This window comes from Pseudopipra pipra, chromosome 4, assembly GCF_036250125.1.
Source record: "Pseudopipra pipra isolate bDixPip1 chromosome 4, bDixPip1.hap1, whole genome shotgun sequence".
In the NCBI taxonomy this organism is placed as follows: Eukaryota; Metazoa; Chordata; class Aves; order Passeriformes; family Pipridae; genus Pseudopipra; species Pseudopipra pipra.
Window position 1 is genome coordinate 49,615,535 of NC_087552.1, and position 13,445 is coordinate 49,628,979.

The 13,445-nt window shown below is 39.8% G+C and overlaps 1 protein-coding gene across 3 annotated transcripts in view; it reads left to right on the forward strand.

Annotated features, from left to right (window-relative positions):
* CORIN (corin, serine peptidase) overlaps positions 1 to 13,445 on the forward strand; it is a 118,712-nt gene that overhangs the window by 3,310 nt on the left and 101,957 nt on the right. For 2 of the 3 annotated variants that reach the window (XM_064652888.1, XM_064652889.1), the window contains exon 2: positions 13,278 to 13,422. In XM_064652888.1, the coding sequence (XP_064508958.1) occupies positions 13,278 to 13,422 (145 nt within the window). Of the gene's footprint in view, positions 1 to 1,217; positions 1,362 to 13,277; positions 13,423 to 13,445 lie in introns of those variants that run through there. The other variant, XM_064652890.1, reaches the window with a different exon arrangement.

The window sequence follows — 13,445 nt, forward strand, 5'->3', positions numbered from 1 at the left end:
GCAGCAGCACTCCTGGTCCGGTCTGGTCAGTTTTTAAAAGATGGTGGCTATGGCTACATCGTGTGGGAAGAGTTTGAATCCTGTCAGCGTGTCAGGTATCCTCAGCAAGTGCTTACAAGGCCAGATGAATGTCTTGTTTCTGAATGCCAGCCAGGGTTTGGCAGGGGTGGATGTCGGGCCACTTGCAGCAGAGCAGTTTTAGACTTGCACATGCAGCCTAGGCCTGTCCAAATGTGGCTGCCAGACCCCTTCCTGATTTTTAAATGCCTTCAGGATGAAGCAGCTAAGTAAGCAGCAGGGCTTGAGACGGACAGTCTGATTACAGTTTGAAATTTTCATGTTTGTAGTCTGTCCCAGTTTCTTTCCCTATAGAAAAGAAATGGACCATATAAATGGCAAGCTGGGTACATATGGTTCTCCAACCGCAGGAGAGAAAGGTGGATAATAACCCCTTGTGAAATGATGGGTTGTCACAGAAGGACAAGGAAAGCTCGTTGTAAAGGTCTTCACGCACAGAACTGCCTCTGAAGACAGTATCCAATCTGCTCCAGCCTGACTACTCTCATTGGCTCTGAATTTTTAATTCTAGTGGCCCTCCACAGTCTCATCCAGAACTGTACTGAGCCTCAGTCTGAGTGGCAGGGCATAAGAGCCACCCAGCAAGTGCTGGGATCTGTAACTGGGGAAGTTACTAGGTGTGTGAGGTGGATCCTCACTTCCCGAGAGGCTGCATGAGGAAAAATGTGGGGAAGAAAGGAAAGGAGGAGCGCCTGGGCCTTGCCAGGGTGGCTCACCTCCTTGGCTGTCGTGGCAGCCCCCGTGTCCAGGCACGGCCCCTCTCCCCGGCCGTGAGGGGCGGGCGGGGGCGCGGGTCAGGCCGGGTAGTTCTGGGGCTTCCCCGCCGCACACACCCGCCTTGCCCGGCTCTGCTGAGGGGCGAGGGGGGGCTGCTTCGCGGGGGCCTCTCCCAGTCCGCAGCCCCGCGGCAGAAGAACACGATGCCGGTCGCATCCCTTCCCTCAGTCCTCCGCCCTCTATAAATAACTCTGGCTGGGCTGACCTGTCAGATTCCCCCGGCAGAGCGGATCCCCTGACCCTGGCCGCCTGCACTGGAAAGTCTGAATGCAAAACATGCCGTAGTAAAAATAGAGCGGCCGGGGAGCCCCGCCGACAGGTCCCAGCGGCTCCCGGTGCCGCCCCGGCCCTCGCCGCCCCCCTGGAGCTCCTGGCTCCCGTCAGCGCTGAGAGCTCCCCCCTGCTCCCAGATCCATGTGCGCTTTTGTGCCCCAGTGGTGAGAATGCTTTTCTCGCTGTCAGATGGAAGTTTCGTTTCTGCTCTGGAACAGATAGTTCCCTTCCAGGTAGCATTTTAAATTTCGGCTTGTCTTTCTAATCAGCAAACATGAAAGAAATGGGGATAATGGCTTAATATCCTAAATGTAAAAATAATAATGAGACGACTGTCAAGCAAGAGCTTGTCTTTTCAAAAAGAGATGAGAGTGTCACTATTTCTGAAGTCTGAATTAGATTCTGTCCTTGCCTACCTTGTGCAGACAACTCTTCCCCTGGAGGGATAGGGTCTCCTTGGCTGTATAAATTATAAGCCATTATAATTTAAAGCAATGCTTGCAATTAATTTGTGCATTATGCTGTTGTTTCTGGTTGTTTTACCTGTGAAATCTGAGTATCTGGAGGTTAAAGACAGAAAGTGCTGTCTGACTGCTGCTATGGCTTCTCCTTGAGATGCATACATGTCACAGTTCTTGGCCCTCAGTGCCTGCTGGAGCTCAACCTAGTGTGGGGGGGTGGTGGTGGGATGGCCTCAGCACTGCACATCTACTCTCTCACCCCTCACCCCTCCTGTGGTTGGGGGAGAAAATAAGAAGAATGAGAAGCTCATGGGTCAAGATAAAGGCTGGGAGATTGCTTCCTGATTACCATCATGGACAAAACAGACTTTGATGGAGTAAATTAGTTTATTACTGATTAATATTTAATTACTGATTCAGGTATTATGAAACAACAACAAAAGAAGAAGCAAACATTAAAACGCTTCAGGAAAACACCTCTCCTCCCACCTTCCTAGGCTCAGCTTCACTCCAGACTCCTCCCTCCTTGCTTTCACCACAGGTGGCACTCAGTCCCTTCAATGAGGCAATGAGCAGTGCAGAGAAGGACCGTGGTTCTTCTCTGCTGCTCCTTTCTTCTCACTCATCCTCTGCTTTGGTGTGGATCCTCCATGGGCTGCAGTCCTTTTGGGAATATTTGCTCTACCATGGAGCACTCTATCCCGCTTCCCCTATTCCCAAATCATGAAGGGATGAACTGAATATTGTGTGCAATTTTGTGCACCACAATGTAAGAAAGATATTAAGCTACTAGAAAGCGTCCAAAGGAGGGCAGTGAAGATGGTGAAGGGCCTTGAGGGGAAGCCGTATGAGGAGTAGCTGAGGTCACTTGGTCTGTTCAGCCTGGAGGAGACCAACTGGTCCCAGACTTGTCAAAGTCTATCTTTCCCTTCTTCTCTTCCTAAAAACTGTAACACTCGGTTCTGCCATATACAGAACCTAGTGTTTTAAATACTAATCTTCCATGACTGATTTGTTTGATGCTAGAGAGAGCTGACTTAACAATGATATAGCAGTAGCAGTAATTGCCCAGAGCAATTCCTATACTGTTTGTCACCTAAAAGAACTAGTTTCAAAATAACCTATACTGTCATTCCAGTATTACTGTGAGTTACTTGAGAATGTCATAGACTTGGGAAGCATTTACTAAGGAAAGAGACACTAATTTTTTTCCCCCTTTCTGCCTCTGAATGAAGCAGTAAGAAATCACTTCCATGCTCCTTGCATTGTTCATCTCATTAGATTTCAGAAAGTAGTCAGGTCATTCTCTTGGGAATAAAAACACTGGTAGCACTGAGGAGTTTTTCATCCCATGTCTCTCAGACCTGCAGCTCTGCATTAATTTAATAATACAGCATATAATTGTAAAACACAGTTGTGTCTGCTCCGGACTTCCATGGGCAAGTGGTATGACATGGAGATTTCTTCTATTGCTCCTGATTCTCATGTCATATCTTCTGCTGAATGGATTATTTTGCCTATGTTAAAGTTGTCCTGAAAGTAGTGAGATCTGGAGATTATAGAAACAGCACATACTGCAGTGCTCAGACTTTGTCCAGCTTCCTGCCTTTTTGTATTACCAGGAAGAAACACAGACAGCTGAGGCCACCTTGCCTTAGCAGCTGGTGCATTTTTGCCAGGACATAGTATTGAGGGACAGTTTATTGTTTAAAAGATGCTAGTTTTCTGCATCTGCAAATATGGTCCAAATAGATAATATATCTGAAAGAATGTCAGGAACTGTAGAGTAAGTAGGTATCTTTCTTTTGTTTGTATGTTGTTTTTTTTTTAATTTTATTTTCTCTCACCTTGTTTTTTCATTTATAGCAACTGTGTAAAAAAAGAATTAACTAATAAGTGCCTTTTATAAGCTTTGGTTTGTCCCTGATCAGCCATTTTAAGGGAGTAAGTTTAAATAATTTGTAGTGCATGTAGACAAGGATGGAAAGGAAGTCTGAAATGAAGACTGAATGTGTTTAAAAGTTGTTAACAATTCTTTTTCCCTATAAAGTCAGAGATATGAAAGAGTGTTGATGGTGGTCTGGAAGGGCTAAGAACCCAGATGGTTTCCATTCACTTTTTTCTCATCATCGATAGGAGTATTCTGTGACTCTTGGAGATTTCCAACGAAAATGTAAATGAGAGGAAACCTGGCATCTGTTCTAGGGATGACAAATTGAATATTCCTAGCCATAAATACAGTCGGATTTTTCTTCTTTGACAAAATAATTCACCGGATTGTTATTGTTTCAGTGACTTGGAAGTTTTTATTCCATAAATCCTTATGTGATCCATAAAACTTTAGTACTACATCAAAGTCATAGTCCAGTGTGTACACCAATGTAAGTGCCTTGTTAACCCACTTAATCTTGAGTTTTCTGTATCAGCTCCTTTTTTCATATTTTCAGCTATAATGAATAGGTTTAATCTCTAGTCACCTCTCCAGTTATTTCTGTCAAGATGTCCTGGTAGTTTCAAAAAATATCCTCCTCTTTCTGTATTTTCTTCTACTGAAGCAAAATATTCAAAGATGATCTGTTTCTGAACAAAGTGATATCCTATTGAAAAATGAATGAGTCACCTCTAAATTTCATAGGTAGTAGGTTATCAACCTTTGAGACGTTGTGTAAGTCCATTTTCATCTTTGGGAGGAGACCAAATAAAAATCCAGCTATGCTGAACAGATAAAACTTTGCTTTTACACTGCATCATGTTCTTTCCTTTGATTAATATTGCTGCTGGTCTTATCCCTGGTCCAAGGTTAGTTCAGAAAAAAGTCAGTAAAGTTAACATTACACATTCAAATAATAATTTTTAATTTTTCTTAGCAGATGTTTATAGTGTAAGAATAATTACACATTTTAGTGAAAAATTAATAAGAAATGCTTGAAACATAAGGAGACAAATGCTTCTAAGAAGATTCATGCATTTTTTAGCTTGTATTCTAGTTTAGCATCCAATTCATGTAACTGAAAACTTTTGCTTTTAAATAAGTTGCACAGTTGTATAATCAGCAATACACATGGCAGATACATAAGGTAGTGATCACCTTCAAGTTCAGAAGGCTAAGTCTACTGATCAGGCAATAATGGGAAAAAAGGTTATGTCCAATTATGAGGTCTAATTGCCTTGTGTGGGAGGGGGATTCTGATGGGATTTCTACACAAGGGGTGGGTGATTGATACACTGAATGGGAGCCTGCCTGACAGGCAGGATTTCTTTTTGTTCCTTCTAGTTTTCCAGGCTTGAAAGCTGCTTTTAAGAGGAAGTTTTCCTCTGACTGTATGCCTCCACCCCCTCAAAATGTTTGGGTTTTTTTCAAAATTTTTTTATTGTCACAAATTAGGCCACTAGGATTTTTTTTTGAAGTTTTTTTAATGATTTTCAATTTTGCTTTCCGGTGCTAATGGCTCTTCTCCAGACATCTGCTCACTGAATTCCAGGCAAAACAGGAACCTGAAGTGAGTACTGTGTTACTCCCTGCCTGCTGGGTTGTAGTTTTCAGCAGTGTGTAACCAGAGGCTTGCCACCGCTGTTCAATGTGCTTAGCAAACCTCAATGCAATGAACATCTGGGTAGTCAGGAAAGCATTAGAGTAGTGTCTGGGTGTGTTCAGAAAAACAGCATGGCACTGTGGAAACTTCTATGCGAAGTTTTCGCAAGCCTTAGCAACTTAAAGAAAACTAATAACCCCTAAAGCTTAAATTCTGCATTAATTAAAGATTACTTTCCCCAAAATACTTTCCCACTGCCTGCTAAAGTGGGCTGAATGGGTGTTCATGTTCTGGCATTGAGAAATATAAGATAATGCTAACCAGAGTCTAGTTCTTAAAATGAATGCCTTCAGTTTTTGAAAAATCTTTGATGTCTTCCATATGTTTACTGAATCTTGCTCATATTAAGAGGCATGGCAACATCACACATCTTTGCCACCAGCTCTGAGCGATGAAGAAGAGACAGCTTAGAATTGTAATAAGTTTGCCATCGGCTGTACGATTTCCTAATCTGAACATTCTTGAAAATTCAACAAAGTTCCATTGTGAATGTGGGAAGCATCCCCATAGTAGTCACAAGTTTACATCAGTGAAATTATAAATAATTGTAAATATATATAATATATGTAAACCATCATCAATTATGCCAAAGCAGAATCATTATTCAGCAACACTTCTTTTTAAAAAAGAGGAGATTAAAACATACTGGTGCTGAAGAGTGATACTGCTGTTCTCTAGTAGTGATAAATATCCTTTTTTCCCTCTCTTCTAATTAAAATTTTAAAAAATGGTCAGTACTGACCATATATGTTGGCTAATGGAGTGTCTAATTCTCATTTATACTGAGATGGAGAGCAGTTAGTAGTGTCATGTTCTTGACACATGGAATCCAAGAAGATTCTTTTTTTTCCACTTGCACCCTTTTATATGAAATGTTAAGCATTGATCACCTGTAATGGAGGATCAAGATCAATAGTTTTCTTGTCAATAACTTTCTGATTTCTAAATAAAATATTTTCATGGAGACTAAGTATTACATTATTTATTTCTATTTATTTTGATATCAAATAGATGTTTTGAAAGTGCCTTTGTAATGCACTACATTGCCAGGATAGAACAGTGGAGCCTTTTTCAAAAGAACTAGATGGAATGAGAATAAACTCCTCAGAACATCAGATCTCCTGGCTGTAGTGCCTGTGTCTCAGTGATCAACTTATTTCCACCTCCCTCAAGCCTTCAGAAAGGAAAGAATGAATTATGAAAGAGAAGTTGCACCAGAAGCAAGCTCTCTTAAATTGAGCATACCCTGTAAGATAGTAACTTGGATGCTGGTAGCACCACTGAGAAATGAATCTGTCATCCTGGACAAAAACAGATTTGGAACTCAGTGTTTCAGTGGCTCTGACAGCTGGTTGTACCTCAGCTACAAAATTTGAAGTGAGGGTGGGTTATGTCTGAGGTGTCTGCAGTCACACTGGACAGCACTGTAAGCACTCGCTAAAGGAGACATAGCTTGGAAAGTGGCAGTGAAGGCTCTCAAACACATCGATAACTGGAACACCATAGGTGTGTTTGGGTTTTGTCTCAGCAAACTTACCCCTGGCTCTATCACAAACTGAAGCTAGAGCAGCATCAGAACAATTGTCACAGAGCTGCATGTCACATACCTGAATGTCACCTTGTCTTTTCTGAGCTTCTGCCTGTCTCCACAATTTCCCAGTCTCAGAGTTGTCTCCGTGGCTCACCAAGCTGCTGAAATTGTCAGGAGTCAAGAATCCCAAATTTGTGCAACAGAAATGAAGAATACGACATCAGTATTCATTAGTGTGAATGTCATCACTTTTGGTGATGCCTGGTTTGCATTTTTACAGCACCATGTCTCAAATTGAAAAGTCACCTGAACAGAAGTGGTCAGTGGGTCCTTATGGTAGTCTGAAAGGCAAAAAAAAATCACCTTATTTTACAAATTGCATCTTCTTTAACAGAGATGGAGCATCACTGACACAGTTACACTTTCATTACTTTAAGTGAAAATGTATGTCAGGAAGGTTAAATGTCTTTCAGGTTTCTACTTCAGCTAAGGAATCCGGCTGGACAGGGCATCTAGGACCAGCCAGATGTTTCTTCTGGAATGATGTGGCCAGCTTTATATGACATCTCCCTTACTTGGATACTGTGTATTTCAGATTGGTTAATTTCACAAAAGGGAAAGGATGTCTGATCATCAAAATTAACTTTGAATTAATTACTTCAGCAATTTGTAATTTGTCTGAGGATATGGAATTTCCTGGGAGAAATTACAAGGAATTACTTGGACTATTGGGAAAAGTAGTGCATTCCATTGTGCAAATAGCAATTCATGTGATAACATCCTTCTCATATTTGCTGCCTTGCTGTATGAAGAGGGTTGTTTGGGTTGTTTTATTTTTCTGCCTTACTGTATGTGAAGGTTTTGTTTTGATTTTGTTCTTTGCTGCATGAAAAGTTTTTTCCTATGAATGGCACTATTTACTTTCAGAATAAATATGACACTTCTGTTCTTAAATTTGTGTACACTGGAATTTGAGTACTATTTGTATTTGCAGAAAAAAGCTGCTTAGTATCTAGTTTCTTTTGCTGTCAACATTCATTCTTTAGGGTCCATTTCAGTTTGGCTCTCTGATTCCTGTAGCACTGAAAATGAAAGATTATGCAACTTTTTGCTTGTTTGTGTTTTTAGCATGTGACTTTGTACATTTGGAGGATTTACTTTACACTTTCTATTTGTTATAGTGACTGTTAAAGTATGGTGTTATATTTCTTGACTATAAAGTAGTCAGAGATGCATTGCTGACTCATAATATTCATGTGAACAGGACAGAATTGAAAAAAAATGTAGACCATTTGCAGCTTCTGTTACTTGTTCCCAGGCATTTGAATATTATGAGTCCATCAAGAAAAGCTCTAACAATGAGTATGGTTAAATTTATATTTATATGTCTATCTATCTATATATATCTATCTCTATAACGCTGCTGATGCTTTTGAGAAAGCACGCAGGATCACTCTTGAGGAGAAAAGACAATGCAGAAAGAATCGTGCCTTGCAGAATATACCACCTAAGGAGTCTTTCTGCTGTGCCTTTTGCAATCGGACATGCCTGTCTCGTATTGGCCTTTTTAGCCACCAAGGTGCTTGTAACAAATGTGGGTAGAGCCCTCCCCAAATCTTTGTTCGCAAAGCCTGGCTATGATGATGATGATATATATATATATATATATATATGCTGTTTTGTGCTTAAACATTGACACTTCACACGCTCAGTTTGTGGCGTTTATGGCTACACTCTGTAGCCGTAAGAAGTGGGAGCCATCTTCCCTTAATGGGGAAGGGAAAGCTGTAACGGCTGGTATGGTCCTGTGAATCCAGTATCTAGAGCTTTAAGACCAGTATCATGAGAGCTGATAAAATCACAGGAGATGACAACTGAGTACTGCTTCAATATTAGAAGGGGAACAATATCAAAGATATGGAAAGAACTGCAGATAGTTTTCATAATCTAAGATATTTTCCATACATGAACTATTGCTTGGCTGAGCAGCAGATTCTTCAGTGGCATTATGAGGACTTCTACAAAGTCATCTGTTTACTGCCCCCTAATGACATTCTTTCTGCATTTCATGGTTGTACTTGTCTTGTTTCCACTTCTTTCTGGTATAAACACTATGTAGTACTTTGGTAAGGCTTGCTTGAGATATTTTAATGCTTCTGATACAACGGTTGTCTTCTACATTTCTGTGTATAGGCCCATCATGCACAGAAGATACTGACAGTAGGCAGTTAGCCCTAATGATATTTCTTTATTGGGAGAACATCTGTTAGGTTTTTGGTGACTACAGCAGGAGATATTTTTGTCAAGTGCTTATACCATGATTCAGGCTGTTTTATAGACTAGTAACTTAGATACTTTGTGTCTAAAAGGAAAATTGCATGCCACCATAGGCTTTTTACCCATAAATCTTAACGTAATCTGTCATTTCTCTGCTTTAACATGACAGGCATGTTATTGAAATGACAGCCATGAGATCAAATTCTCCCCACATCTTGCAGAAAATAAGCTGTGAATTTTGGTCCAATTAATTTTTTGTATTTTTGAAGTCAGATGGGACTACGCACTTTTTCCATCTCTTATTTTTTTCTGCCTCTGTAGTCTCAGAAAATAAACTGTGAGCAGTCTGATCCAGCAGTCCTAGATAAGCCTAGGATTTTTTAAAAATCTGCATTGAAATTATCTCAGTGTTACTTTATGGTCTATTTCCTTTATTGCAGTCATTATTGAAAGAATGGCACTCAGTTAAGGAATGGTTATTGTAATTTCATTAGGGACAGAACTTTTTAGCTGTCAGAAGAAATTATGGTTTTAAGCATTTTCTCTTCTGACTATATTCTTGTTTAATACAAAACATGATTGTATTAAAAGCAAATGACCTGTTGCCTTAAAAATGAAACACTGACATTTCCTAACTATAGTATACACAGTATTAAATTCAGAAAAATATTTCTTAAATCAAGTTTTCTAACAACAGTGGTAGAAAGAGAACTTGCACCAGTATTCTTCAAGTATGGAGAGTATGTTTTGGTCCAATGCTGTGCTAAATCTATTTTATGCTATAATCTCCAGCATGTAGGGTTGATTTCTTTCAGTGGGCCCACAAGGATTCTAATTCTAGATCTTCTTGTCCTTCCCTTGGAAAGGGAGATAAATGTGTATCTACCCAGCACCTCAGTCTTACAGACTTAGAGAATGAATCAGAGAAACTACAGAGAGAGTTGAGGGAGACTGGTTTCCTATCTTGGCCACTAATGTAGAAGCTTGAAGTGAGCTAAGGGAATAAGAATGTTGCACTTCTGTTTCCTTCTACAGGCCCATTTTTCTCTGAAGATTCCATTATTTATGCCTTTAGTCCATTATTTGTGCCTCTATTCCATTGTTTATTAGAACTGAGAGAACAGAACATGTCTGAAGTTTGTGCAGATACCATTGTCATACTAGAGCTCTTTAAACTGGTGCATATATTTGTGTATTGGCAAGAGGAAAAGAAACACTATCGGGGAATATATAAAAAGTAGGTATAATTAATGCATTTATGTTTCTTAAACTCTCATTGAAGGTGTAGGAACCAATAGCACCATCTCCAGTTTTATTTTCATGTTCATCACAGAAATTGATGGAAAAAACTAATGTAGCTGTTCAAGTGATAGAAAATTGGCAAAATTGGAAAACTGGAAAAATTAAGCTTGTGCTTGCCAAGTCGCTGGTGATGATTTTAAATAGGTTTAGTGTTTTTCTTGAGGTCTTTTCCTGTAGAAGGGAAAAATACAACATGCTGTTCAGTTGCCTATAAATATTTACTTTGTTGTTTGTGCTGGTTTAAAGGTAAACCGACAGGAGAAATGAACCCAACTCAAAAGAGATTATAAATCAGAGCTACAATTTAATAAAAATGATACAATAAATACAATTATACGGACAAACAATTAGTTTTAACCCCCAAAACCCAGATGTATAACCCAGTACCCTGGGGCACGAACAGAATGGTGTTCATTGGTCCCCGTGCTGAGCCGCACGTGGTCCCTCTGAGTCTAAAGTAAAAGGAAAGGAAGACCTGTTGGTGAGGGTGCTGGTTGCAGTCTGGTTGAGAGTGGTGGTTGCAGTCCGGTCAAGGTTCTGGTCCTCCTCTGGATCCGACAAATGAGCCCAGAAGTCCCAAGACCCCAAGATTATACACTCTGGTTCGAGTGGGAATGCCCAGTATCTCCCCCAGGGCAGGGGGTTCCACAATGGGTGACTGTGAGTTGTGAGATATTTTTGGAAACCTTGATGGCCCATTAGCAGACATGACCCCTCAGGCTGGGTTTGGAGGTGCTAATGACTTCCCGGAGGGGAGTTATCACACCTGAGTCATTGGTGTGAGGATAGGAACATCCTCCTATCTCACAGGCTTCTTAACACCCAGCTTAGCCTGAGGGGTCAGGTGTGCTCTGGGCAGCTGCTGGAAATGGTGTATTGTTAACAGTTCCTGGAAATGACATAGAGGGTGTAGAATACACAGTTTGGGTTACACCCACACCGTGATGAACTTGTCCCAGCTGCTCTAACTAGGACACTGTTCTACAGAACTAGCAATTCATGGTGTTTAGAGAAACATGTCTTATCACAATGCAGTGTTCTTTTCTTGAGCAGTCACTGAAAGCAAATTTGGATACAACAGTCCATTCTAAAATCTGGGGCAATAAGTTGTCAATGCAAAGACTGAGATTTATTGTTGCTTCCAGGAGTTGACAAGATGGAAAACATTCAATGTTCTCTTTTAGTATTAAACATTTGTGTAAAATAAGTAGTATTCACAATGCCAGTAGACTTTAGAAAACATTTCTCACATAAATAGAAGAAGTTCACTGTTTTAATTGGCACACACTTAATGTTTCTCCTAACTCTGAGGCATCTATAGAACAGTGGTGGTAACACTGCTCTCAGGTATACACTTGTGCTTGAGGTTATTAAGATCTCTTGGACCTCCAAAATATTCAACATCACCCCCTCCTCACAAAAACAGTCTAAAAGTAAGGATGGTTATAATTTTGTTATTTATTGATAAGGATTTTACTCCTAAGACAAACTCTTTGGGGAGTCATGGGTCAGAACTTACCTAGTACTACACTGGATAGAGTTGGGCACTTTTGCTTGGGATTTGCAATGAGTGCATCTTGGCTGGGAGTCATTCCTTTAGGAAAATGAGCTGGATATTATATTTGTTTGTCTTAAAGAAACTCACAATCAGCTCCCACGTGCCCTAATCACTGGGCTGTGTAACGATGGTCCTGCTCCTTGTTGTCTGCTCCAGCAGAAATGGGTTCTTTCTTACAGAATATCATGATTGCAAAGGATAGGGTGCTCTGCTTCATGAGGAGTCTGTGTTCATGTGGTAATGATATTCTGCTGAATTAAGATATATTTCAACTTCCATTTGTGCCAGTCAGTCTGACAACCTGCTCTTTACAGAAAGGCACGCAAAGCAGAGCCAGATAACACACAGAGACTGGCATTTACGAGCCTAAATACTATGCATGTTGTAGACCTCAGTCACTTGAGATTCTTTGGGGAGAAGCTGTCAGGGTAATGGATGCATTTACACTTGGTTCCTGTCACCATCAACTGTGATGTGATTGATCTTCCTGACAAAGAGGATAAACTACTAGTCATCCTTTGGGAAGGCATTGTCTGGAATTAATAATCCTATCACCTAGATTCGCCTTATCACAGGGAAAATTTTATTTTTTAGTCAATTTCAAATAAAAATGTATTGACCTCATAACAGCTTCAATCTTGCTGTTAAATATTAACTTGGAGTTTTGGTTTTGCTTCTGTTTAAAAAGTATGACATTTCTCCAGTATATGAGATCATAGTCTTAATGGAGCTAGGTTTAAAAAAAATATTTATAAAATACATGTTTAGGCTTTTGCAAAGGTTTGAATTTTTGTACTTTTTGCAGATCAGTTGAATTCAGAAAATCATTTTTCTTCATTCTTCTTTGTTGCATTCATAGAACAGAAAATATGAGCTGCAAACTCTACAGAATACTGTAATAAGTTATAATTTTGTAAAGTACTTAAAAAATTAGACGGCATTATTTTGCATGGTAAGTGGAATGGTCCTTAACACTTCTGTTGTCACTTAAAACAAAGATTATAATAGTTCTTTAATTCCTTAATAAGAGAAACTTAAGAACCTGGAGGTCTTGACTAATTAGTAATGGGTTATTTTTAATTGTAGATAAAACTGTATTTAGCTTTATTGCTTAAATTTATTATGTATTTTCCATTTGTTTCAAATGAAATGCCTATCCAACTTCCAATTCATCAGAACTGCTTAGAAATTTCAACGAAGCTGTAAGTCTGTGGATATTGGATAAAGTTAACTAAATTATACGGATTACACTAGGCTGTCTGCCGGAAAGAAAGTTTACGTACAACTTGTCATTAACCTATAAGCCATTTATAGCATATATTTAAATCATGTAGCTGTTCTGTGTAATAGGGAGGGAGGACTGCTATTGAAAACATTGGAGTTACTAATTGACACCATAATGATAAAGTTGCTTTTTTGTTTTTCAGGTCTTAGGAGCAGATGAGGATAATATGGGGGATGGTTGCTCTCAGAAACTGGCTTCGGCCAAGTTCCTTCGACTTTTGCTCCTAATACTGATTCCTTGCATCTGTGCCCTTATCCTTTTGCTGGTGATTCTGCTTACCTTTGTAGGTGAGTGCTAATGGAGTAAATTG